Genomic DNA, 10,514 nt, shown 5'->3' with positions numbered 1-10,514 from the left:
TAAATATATATATATATATATATATATATATATATAATATATATAGATATAGATATATTTTATATTATTATTATTTTTATTTTTGGTTTGTTTTCAAAACTTATATTTTTGGGGGGGCAATAGTGTTTAATTCAGACAGGAACCCAATATAAAATGTTGCACTACGGCGAGTTTTCAGTGTGACACCCCATTCTGGCTTGTGTGTTTGTGTGTGTGCAGCATGTATTTGTGTCCCCTCGGCTCTGGTGAAAGTCATGGCAGGTCCTGACCTGATCAAAACTCTCATGTACACCGTCAACCATCTGCTGCAGCAGGACAAATACAGAGCTGCGCTGGCGGTCGTGAAGGGATTCAGAAACGGCGCCGTGTGAGTGAAAAGATTGAATAAACCAAACGATGGTTGACTTCTTTAGGCTAACAGGACACTGGTTGATCAGCTGCAGGTTACAGCCACCAAACACAGAGCATGCATGACCAGCTGTGTGTGTTTATTTCTCAGATATGGGGCCAAAATCAGAGCTCCCCATGCCCTGGTGATGACATTTCTGTTCAGGAGTGGCAGGTAAGAAGCTGAGTTTAAGCACTTTGCTAATACAAGACTGTCCTTAAAGTCTGAACATGCTTGTTTTTTTTTCTTCTCATAGTTTGAAGGACAAGCTCAAAGCCATCTTGAAGGCCACGTACACCCACTCCCGCAACCTGGCGTGCTTTGTGTTCACATACAAAGGACTGCAAACCCTGCAGGAGAAGATCCAGGGGAAGACTTTGCAGTCGCACTCCTTTCTGGCCGCCTGTGTTGGAGGATGGTTAGTGTTTGGAGATAACAACAACATCAATAGTCAGGTACGATCGACCTGCTGTCGCATCATTATAAGGCTGTGATGGTTCAAGTAAAAGCGTTCGACCCATTCTGCTCTTCTGTAGATCAACATGTACCTGCTGTCCAGGATCCTGTTCGCTCTGTCTCGGCTGGCGGTCGAGAAAGGATTTATCCCCCAGCCTAAACGCGACCCATTCCCACTGTTTGCCACGCTGGTGTGGGGCATTGTCTTGTGGCTGTTTGAATATTACCCACACACCCTCCAGCCCTCCCTACAGTCTTCAATGAACTACCTCTACCATGACAGCAACGTGTGGCACGACATCTCAGACTTCCTCGTTTATAATAAACCGAGGACTGCTGCTCAGAAGTGAACCATAAGTTTGTTGGTTCTTTTTCAGTATGGACTAGCTCCCTATGACCACAATCCTTTCATGATTATGTTTTTAATAATTAATAATATTCCAAACAATATTGTTTGTTGCCTTTTAAATTTTTTTTCCCAGATTGTACTGTATGAAGTTTATTTTGTTTTCTGATGTACTGACATGTGTCTTTTCTTGTGTTCAACACAATATGCAGTTATCAAAGTGAACTTGCGTTTGTTGAAAATTCCAACAAAAGACATACACCAGCATATTTTTATATGCAGTATGATTTTACCTCCTTGTATGATAATTGTCCTCGTAAGCACAGCTGCCACAGAGTAAAGATGTTCACTTTAAAACAGCAAACCTGCTGTAAGGCTGAGACAAAAAAATGTTACTATCAACAATGTCATTATGATCTGTTCATACCTTGTGTTCTTCTTGAAAATTAATTAATAACTAAAACAATGACACCTGTATATTAAAAACCTGTCTGTTGATTCTTGTTTTTTTTGTTAGAATAAGAGCTGTTGAGGTGTAGTGCACTGCTGAGTGTCTTTTTCTGCATAGTGTGCATGTTAAAATCAGGACTACCTAAAACATGGAGCACTATGATTGCTTTTGTAAGGATTCCCTCACATTGCTGGAGTCTTCTTTAAGGCATTGAACTCCTCTCTGCAGGACCTGCACATAAAATAATGCATGTGCATCTAGATATTTTTGTTATTTTACTAATGTTGGATTGTTCAAAAACCAAAGGTGTGCCATTATTATATCATATTTGGTATGGTTCAGGCTGAATTAAAACCTTTTTCAGTCATCCGTGTTTCCATTGTTTGTTTTCTTCAAAGATTTAGTCATCGCTTCAGATTGAAAAGTCGATCAAAAGTAAATTTACAGTATCTAATGTGGTCAGACGTGTAAACAATGGTCATGTAACATTATGTCTTAATGTTTGTACTTGACTCTCAAGTGTAGTTTTAATAGTTTAAATATTTGAGATTGCAAGTGATGGAAAATAGTTAAGTGTATTTACTCTCTTCTGTACTTTATGTAATATTGAGTAGAAATGAATATTTTTGTAATTTAACGTTAGAGTGTAATACCGCTGTCATAAATATGGACACCTGTACACATGTATTTGTTAGGATTATATTACTTATGATCAAAAATGATTGAGTCAACAACTTGCTGACAGTCAAACATCAGTCAAGTGCATCAACACAAGACACAGCAGCCGGCTAATGTTACTAGTCCAAAAACAAGAAGTCCAGCTCAGCGTCTCTTTCAGCCTTTTATTTCACCAAGTCAGTTACAGATTTACTCCTGTCTGAAAACTTCTTGTTTGGTCTTTTTCTCTTTTTGGCTTCTTCCGTAAACATCTTTTTCTGTCTCTTTACCTTACCATTATGTCCATAGAGGCTACTGAGCCCCATCACGTTGCCTGCCCTGTCCAACCCAAGTTCTGGTACGACACCGGTCCACTCCCAGTCTGCATTCCCCTTTGCCCAGGGCCTGAAAACCTCCTCTTCTTTGTGGTCCAAAACGCTTCTGGTACAAACACTAACACTTGAGCTCTGGGCTTACAGTCTGGAAAACCAGCTAACAAACTGAACTGACATCAGCTAACAGCAGCTATAGGTCAAAGTAGTTTAGTTTACTGTCCCTCTGAAAACTGATCATGAGAGTTGCTGCAGAGTAGATGGAGGACATCAGAGGGAAAAGCAGAAAACGCTATTCTGTATATTGCCTATATTTATATAGTGTAGCATAGCTTATTTATATAGTACGTTCATATTTATTCATACAGTGATACTTCACTGTATGAAACTAACATCAGCATGATAACATTCTTGTCATGACAGTTTTACAAGTATTTAGTCATAAAACATTGTGCAAATCAAATTGTTCTGATTGTGCTTGAGGGAAAGGTAGGAAAAGTTATTAAAATTAAAATTCTTTGTGGCAATCCATAATAATAATAATAGTAATCTAATCTAAGTAATCTAATTGTCTATTGTGTCAATTTGCAAGGTATAACTAAATCTTGAATTTCTTTAAATGTAGTATTTAAAAGGTGTTATGTGAAATATTACCTTAACTCTCTTTAATGGAGATAGATGTGCCGTGACTTCAAGTCAATATTCATTATTCAAGAATGCATTCAACTCAATACACTGTACATTCCTGTCATTATAAAGAGATGGCGAATCTATTCTTTCTAAGGCTAGTCCAAACTTCAGCAGGAACACCCACGCCTCTGTTCTGGGGCAGAAGTAACTGTGTCCTAGTTCAACACTTTCAAGACAGTGGATTCCAGGTCACAGAGTCTATGCAGTGTGTGCGTTGCATTAAGTAAACTCAACTCTAATCTGTGGTTTACCATGTATTATGAATATTTGTGCTATGATGGCCATCTTGGTTTTAACTGATAACTTTTTGGCTTGAGGGAGATTACCACTGTATCAAAACAACGTTCAGTAACAGGCTCAGGCATCTCACATCATCTGACAGGCCAGTTCCTGTCTTCCACGAAATTTCACGACGTTAACCATGGCGCGCGCGCACACACACACACACACACACACACACACACACACACACACACACACACACACACACACACACACAGATAACTGTAAAAAATCAGTACAAACCGGTCCATCACACTATCTGTATTTCACAACAAGTACATTTCATTGAAGAATGTTTCAATCAGACCAGTGTCTAACCAAGGTGTAACTACAGTACAGTAAAATAGTTAAACTTTGATGTCTAAGTGAGTATATTGTAAAAATTAAAAACAGAAGTTAGTTTATTAATTCATAAAAATGCCTCAAAGCGCTGCGGTGTTTAGCTCAGTTCGTAGAGCAGCCGCCCCATGTGCGCAGGTTCAGCTGTGGAAGCCCAAAGCTCGAATCATTCCCGCATGTCATTCTCCATCTCTCTCTCCCCACATTTCATGTCACTCTTCAGCTGTCTCTATCAAAATAAAGCTTGAAAAGGCCAAAAAATAATCTTAAAAAAAATTGCCTTAAAGCCTCAGGGCCTAATGAAAATGAAATAAAGCTGGCAGTAAAAGCATCTGAAGTTGCCAAATTACACTGTGTCACAGACTAGTGACATAACGTAAGAAATTACAGTGTACAATTCCCTGGAAGCAGTCACTCAAAAGAAACAACAAAAAACAAAACACTTTTCACGTGCAAGTTATGTTTGCAATAGCTTAAGTAGAAATCCAGCTCACATATGATTAACAGATGAAGGACATATAGCAAGATGCCTCACTCATCCTCACCAAAGTATGATACAACAACACAAAACATAAAATACTAAACGTTTTGTGAGATATTTCAATCAAGATGTACAACAGAAAAGGCAATTAGGTTAGCTATCTACTTAGGATTACTATTACTACTCCCACTACAGGTCTCAAATCTGTGTTGCAAAACATGACAGTGTGTTCTAAGTTGACACACCCACGTTATCCTTTTCAGATGTCTAAACTGGGTGAGTGTGATTACTCACTCAGATAACTCTTAATTTACGTATGAATCTGTAAGCAGGAGGGAGGGTGTACACCTTTGTGGTGTTTTGTTACACCTGAGGATCTTAGTTAACTATTGAAGAAAACCAGTTCACTTTCCCATGTATGAAATGTGGGTGGGGCAAAGTTGATATGCATATATAGCAGTAGAGGGTGACAGCCAGGACACAATTGCGGTGAAAAAGAGAAACTCACAACACTACCACACTGATGGAAGGTGAGATTTGTCTTCAGAAATATGAGCTCTTTTTCTCTGCTCATTTTTGTTCTTCTTCTTAACTTTAGAACTTTATTGCTTATAGGGTGAATCTTTGTGTTTTTTTTCTTCATTTCCAGACTTGTGCATACAAAATGTCAACCTGGAACGATCTGAAAACATGGCGAGACACAGGACAGAGGACTTCAGCGATTCCAAAGCCCTGGTGGTGCGAAGAGGAGCCCCATTCAGAGTCACTCTGCAACTGGGGCGGCGACCATTCAACCCCAAAACCGACTCTCTGAGGATCAAAGTCATGCTAGGTAGTCTAGATTTAGATTAAGTCTAGATGTTTTGGGGGGTTTGCTTGGAACCAGTCACAACCATAATTTAAATTACCTTTACCTAACTGTCCTTCTCTCTTCTTTCCCCAGGTCGCCTGTATGTGGTTATGCCAGTCACTTTCTCCAAGAGGGGTTCCACCCATTGGAAAGCCTATATTGACCCAGAGGCCCTGAACCTCCAGAACCCCTCCATATTCATCCACACTCCTGCCTCCGCCTCAGTGGGCTGCTACAGATTTCAACTGTGTGTGTTCACTCAGAGTGGTCAGAAGACCTATGATTTTGGCAAATTCATCCTACTCTGCAATCCCTGGTGTCGTGGTGAGTACAAGTCAACCCAGTGAATTGATCCAAAGCTTTTGGAAGTTCACACAAAGTCTAGCAAATTTAGAAAAATCTGACTTGCTTATAAAATTGCAGCTGCAGAAACTACTGTAAGTCAGAAATATACTTGCTGAAGGAGTTCATAATGATGCACTGCATTCATTCATCACCTTTCGCATCACACTGAAGTCACTTTTATGTACTTTGTGATTGGATTTGTGATCAAAGATTCATCAAAGCAGATGAAGGTATTAATCAAAAATGTAAATACAGGATGTACTAAATATAAGTTTTTATTTTTCTTGCAGAGGACACAGTGCACATTCCCTTTGAGGACCAGAGAGAGGAATACATCCAGAACGATTCTGGGTTGCTGTTTATGGGGACAGCGATGAACCTTGTTTCAAGACCATGGTCTTTTGATCAGGTATGAAAACAAATGTTGGCTGATCAGAATTTGTGCAAATGTTCAGTAAGAAAAAAAAAGAAGTTATTTACAGAAGATGCGCTGACTCAACTCTGTGAACATTTCTCTGCCTGTTGTTTTTCATTAAGCCTCATAGATGTAATGTTTATTGTAGTACTGTATTGTATTGTAAGTATTGTTGTGTCCACTTGCAGTATTTACTGTTAATCCTTGAGTTGGATTAAGCCTTTCTGTCAGACAGCAATTGAAACAAACTCAAACAAATAGAGGGATAGAAAGGGAATAAAAGGGACTAAAGGTTTGATAATAGATGCCTTAGCCAAGGTAAAACAGCGAACAGTAACTGTTAGTAACCCTTTTTGTTTGACCTTTATCAACCCACAATCCTAAACTTAATCTCAAATATCACATATTGGTTACTTGAGAGCAAATAAAACATGTATTTACAAGAAAATGTCTTTCCCTCTACCTGTAAAGTATGAGCCAGGTGTTCTGGACTCATGCCTGAATCTACTCCAAGTCAGCCCCCAGCACAAGAAGAACCGAAGACTAGATTACCTGAAACGAAGCGACCCTGTCTACATCAGCCGGATCGTGTCTGCCATGGTGAGTGCCAGTGTCGAGATATTAAAAGGTTCGTCTAAAAACGCCACTTTAACGTATAAACTTCAAGACGGGAATAAATCACTTACAATCTCACAATGTTTTATTGTTTTTAACCTCTTTATATAATGACATAACCACCCACAACTGCTGCTCGTTAAAAACATGCCATGGCTCGAACTGGAACAGTGTTCTGCAGATTATACGACTCCTGCTAAAGTTTTGAACACATGCAGTAAAACAGTCGATCAAAGTAGTCAGTAACTGCCACTGTGAATCAGAAAAGATGAGAGATGCCTGAGCTTGCTTTATAATCTCTAGGAACTGACATTTATCCTCTCTTTTATGTTTAGATCAACAGTGAAGATGACCGTGGAGTGTTGAAAGGAAACTGGTCGGGTGACTTCAAAGAAGGGGTTAATCCCTCCTTGTGGACTGGGAGTGGGGAAATCTTGAGGCAGTGGGCTAAGTCTGGTTACAGACCAGTCAAGTATGGACAGTGCTGGGTGTTTGCAGCTGTCATGTGCACAGGTGTTTATATTTTTATGATAATTAAAAACTTCTGAAACTAAATCATTACAAAAAATATCAGTGAATAACTCATCAGTATACTTCATGAACAGTCTACAATAACTAGTACCAACCCTAAAATGTCATTATGGATGTCTTATCATATTATGTTTTTCCGTGACGCAATGTTCAGATACATTCATCAGCATGCAAATATGTTTGTCTTTGTTTTGTCTCTTAGTCATGAGAGTTCTTGGCATTCCTTGCCGCGTCGTCACAAACTTCAACTCTGCTCACGACACCAACGGCAATCTGGTGATTGAGGAGTACTACACTGAAACAGGACAGAAGCTGAACCACAGCAAAGACAGCATATGGTCAGTGGTGATTTAACTTTTGGATCTGTTTGTAGAGCCACAGACACTGAAGATATTTATTTAGTTTTGTGAAGCCAAAAAAACAGCCCATTCATGCTTTTTTGATATCTTATTTTGGCTCCTCTTAACAGGAACTTCCATGTCTGGGTGGAATGCTGGATGACTCGCCATGATCTGGGATCTGAAATGGATGGTTGGCAGGTTCTGGATCCGACTCCCCAGGAGAGAAGTAAAGGTATGTGAGCATGTTTCTCACTTCCTCTTCTTTTTTTAAGGGAGTCCTAGCCAAGGCAGGCAACAGCACAAACTAAGAGCAAGTAAATTAAAACAGGTACAAAACAAAACAGACGTTTTGGATAATGGATTTTAAAAGCATTCAAAGAAATCAGATGATGAAGTTTTATATCTTTCAGTAATACATTTCAGTCTGAGGCACAGGCAGCATGGCTATCACACTTTTAAGAAATATAACTACATAAATATATAAGTCTATATCTATAATCAGAACTTATTTCCCTGAATAAACCTGACTATAACCTTCTTTCCTTCTTTCTTTTATCCTAGGAGTGTTCTGCTGTGGCCCAGCCCCAGTAAAAGCAATCAAGGATCGGCGCATTGACCTGTTTTATGACATCCCCTTTGTCTATGCTGAGGTGAATGCCGACGTCCACACAATCGTAGTGAGTGAAGGTCGGGTGGTCAGCCATGGCAGAGACACAGAAAAAGTTGGATCTCTCATCTGCACCAAAGCTATTTGCTTCCCGAGACTACTGAACATCACCGGAGACTACAAAAACACCAAAAGTATGAACCAAAAACTGCATTCATGAAGTGGCATAATCTTTACTCTAAAAAAGTTACGTTGCTCACATTTTCTTTCAATCTTTACGTTACAGGCCCGACTTCATCAAGAAGTTCCATAATGTCAGAGGACTCAACATCGAGCAGAGGTAATTTTGAAATTTGATTGGATTCATGAGATTTGTCATCTGTGTAAACAAAAACACGTCATCTCATGCCCTGGCTTTCTTCATGTTTATTCAGCAGATTCATCCACGGGGGTGATGGTCTTCTTGATTTTGGACAAAGCTCCTGTTGCTGGGGAGCCTGTCCGTTTCACGGTGAAAGTCATCAACAAGCACAGAGTTGCCAAGATGATGAAGATACATCTCAATGCCCAGACTAAAGAGTACAACCACAGCCCCTTGGATACCTTCTGGGAAACACACGGTGCCCTACAACTGGCACCCAGTGAAGGTAAATTCACTTTTAACTCATCTACAGACGCAAAGTTTCACTTCTGTTGGACTGTTGAGGTTTAAATATCTGAATTTCTGACTCTTTCTCCCTGTGTTTCTCCAGCCAAGGTTATTCATCAGCAGATTCTCCCAGAGCAGTATGAAGACGTTGTGGGAGACAACCTGATAAATCTTGCAGTGGTCCTGGAGGACATGGCCAGTCATGAGCGGGTCCTGGCCTCAGAGGAGTTCAATATTGCCAGCCCACAACTCACCATAGAGGTACTAGAGAAATTCTGATCTATTATTAGTTTAGATGGCAAAGTCACTTGTGTTGAAGGATTAAGGAGATAATAGGGAAGGTATTACAAGCTCTTTAGATGTGTGTGATGGTAAGACTTAGAGTCAATCTCTCAAAGCCAGCTGGATTTATTGTTGCCGCCATACTAAATCTATAATGCTAAACAAAGGGATAATATAATTATTCACTAGGACTCTATATTTATTTATCTGACATGCTTCAGCTGTTGGAAATATACATTGACACAATTTAATGGATTTTTTTAGGGTTAACTAACATACATTTTTCTCCTTCAGATTGCAAACGGAAACTCCATCGTGCCTAACAAAAAGCAGACTGCCACAGTGACCTTCACTAACCCGTACTCACACACAGTGAGCGGAGTACTGACTGTAGCTGGAGCCGGGCTGATCCAAGGCAAGCTTCATTTCAGGTAAGAATAATGGTCTCTTGTTTCATTGTTTATGTAATGTGTAATTTTGGTTGTGTGATTCAGTGATTCATAGCATGGACATCATGAGGCTCCTCAGATAAAGGTGTGTCACAGTACGGCACAGTGTGTATTTGTTGAAGGAGAGTAGGCTTGTTAACTTGTATTATTCTGTTGATGTTTACGGTAAATGTTCAGGCAGGTGTGGCTGCGTGCATATCAAGGCCAAAAGTAATTTGCATTATAACGTTACACTTTAAACATTGTGTCAGCCAGTCGTGATCACTGCAGTACTAGTACAAGTGTGAACTCTTTTATATCTTTTGTCTTTCTGCAGGATGCTCCAACTGTGTCCAGGAGGAACAGTGCAGCAAACCATCATTTTCACCCCCAGCATGGTGGGAACAAAGATGCTGCAGGCCAACCTGTCGCTCACAAACGTCAACTCCACAGTCAGAGGCTTCAAGATGGTGTCTGTCAGCAGAGCTTAGATCCTGTTCTAAAGGGGGAGCACCATACTTACATTTCTGATGTCAGCATTGTTTCCTTACTTTAAACACAATAAGTAGACATATGCAGACAACGACAACTAAAGCCAGAGCGTGGCAACCAGGTGGCAGAGGAAACATTAAGATTAATGCCACCTAAACCATATGTCTTTCTATTGCTGAGTATGATATAAATGTGAACGTAAATTATTTTTATTTATTTTGGTATTAATGTTTGAGCCATGACACTTAATATTGCTACTTGAAAATCTGCATTTTCACTTGAAATTGACCATAATGTATTACTCTGCTTTTTTGCTTTGTTCGAAAACTAAGAACAAAATGTATTTAAATCTACTGTACGTCACATTTTGTGCTCGTCTGTGTCATTGCAGTTCTTCTTCTTCCCTTTAGAGGGAGACGTTTCCTCAAAAATTGTGACTTTTAGCTTCTCAATCCTCTTGATAATCACGTGCTATTCACACATCATTCAGCATTTATTTGTCATTTAATCTGTCTTGTTTCATATGCCTTTGGGTTG

General features: G+C 39.6%; 2 protein-coding genes across 3 annotated transcripts; both read left to right on the top strand.

The window, feature by feature from the left end:
• The first annotated feature begins 184 nt into the window (after positions 1-184).
• Positions 185-1,688, top strand: pxmp4 (peroxisomal membrane protein 4). Its single transcript, XM_010734734.3, has 4 exons — positions 185-367; positions 500-562; positions 645-843; positions 925-1,688. Exons 1-4 carry the CDS (start codon positions 255-257, stop codon positions 1,192-1,194), a joined length of 645 nt encoding a protein of 214 aa, XP_010733036.1. The 5' UTR covers positions 185-254; the 3' UTR covers positions 1,195-1,688.
• A 3,208-nt stretch (positions 1,689-4,896) lies between these two features.
• On the top strand, positions 4,897-10,410 carry tgm5l (transglutaminase 5, like). 2 transcript variants are annotated; one of them, XM_019258142.2, is made up of 14 exons: positions 4,897-4,952; positions 5,072-5,254; positions 5,366-5,596; positions 5,908-6,026; positions 6,504-6,632; positions 6,983-7,160; positions 7,381-7,516; positions 7,648-7,751; positions 8,081-8,320; positions 8,413-8,466; positions 8,564-8,773; positions 8,879-9,036; positions 9,352-9,488; positions 9,823-10,410. In XM_019258142.2, exons 1-14 carry the CDS (start codon positions 4,946-4,948, stop codon positions 9,974-9,976), a joined length of 2,040 nt encoding a protein of 679 aa, XP_019113687.2. In that variant the 5' UTR covers positions 4,897-4,945; the 3' UTR covers positions 9,977-10,410. The 2 variants fall into 2 exon arrangements, with proteins under 2 accessions (XP_019113687.2, XP_010733044.3); XM_010734742.3 differs by having other exon boundaries at positions 8,561-8,773.
• Positions 10,411-10,514: the final 104 nt, after the last annotated feature.

Source organism: Larimichthys crocea, chromosome VI (assembly GCF_000972845.2).
Source record: "Larimichthys crocea isolate SSNF chromosome VI, L_crocea_2.0, whole genome shotgun sequence".
Classification (NCBI taxonomy): Eukaryota; Metazoa; Chordata; class Actinopteri; family Sciaenidae; genus Larimichthys; species Larimichthys crocea.
This window is presented reverse-complemented; position numbering and strand designations above follow the sequence as displayed.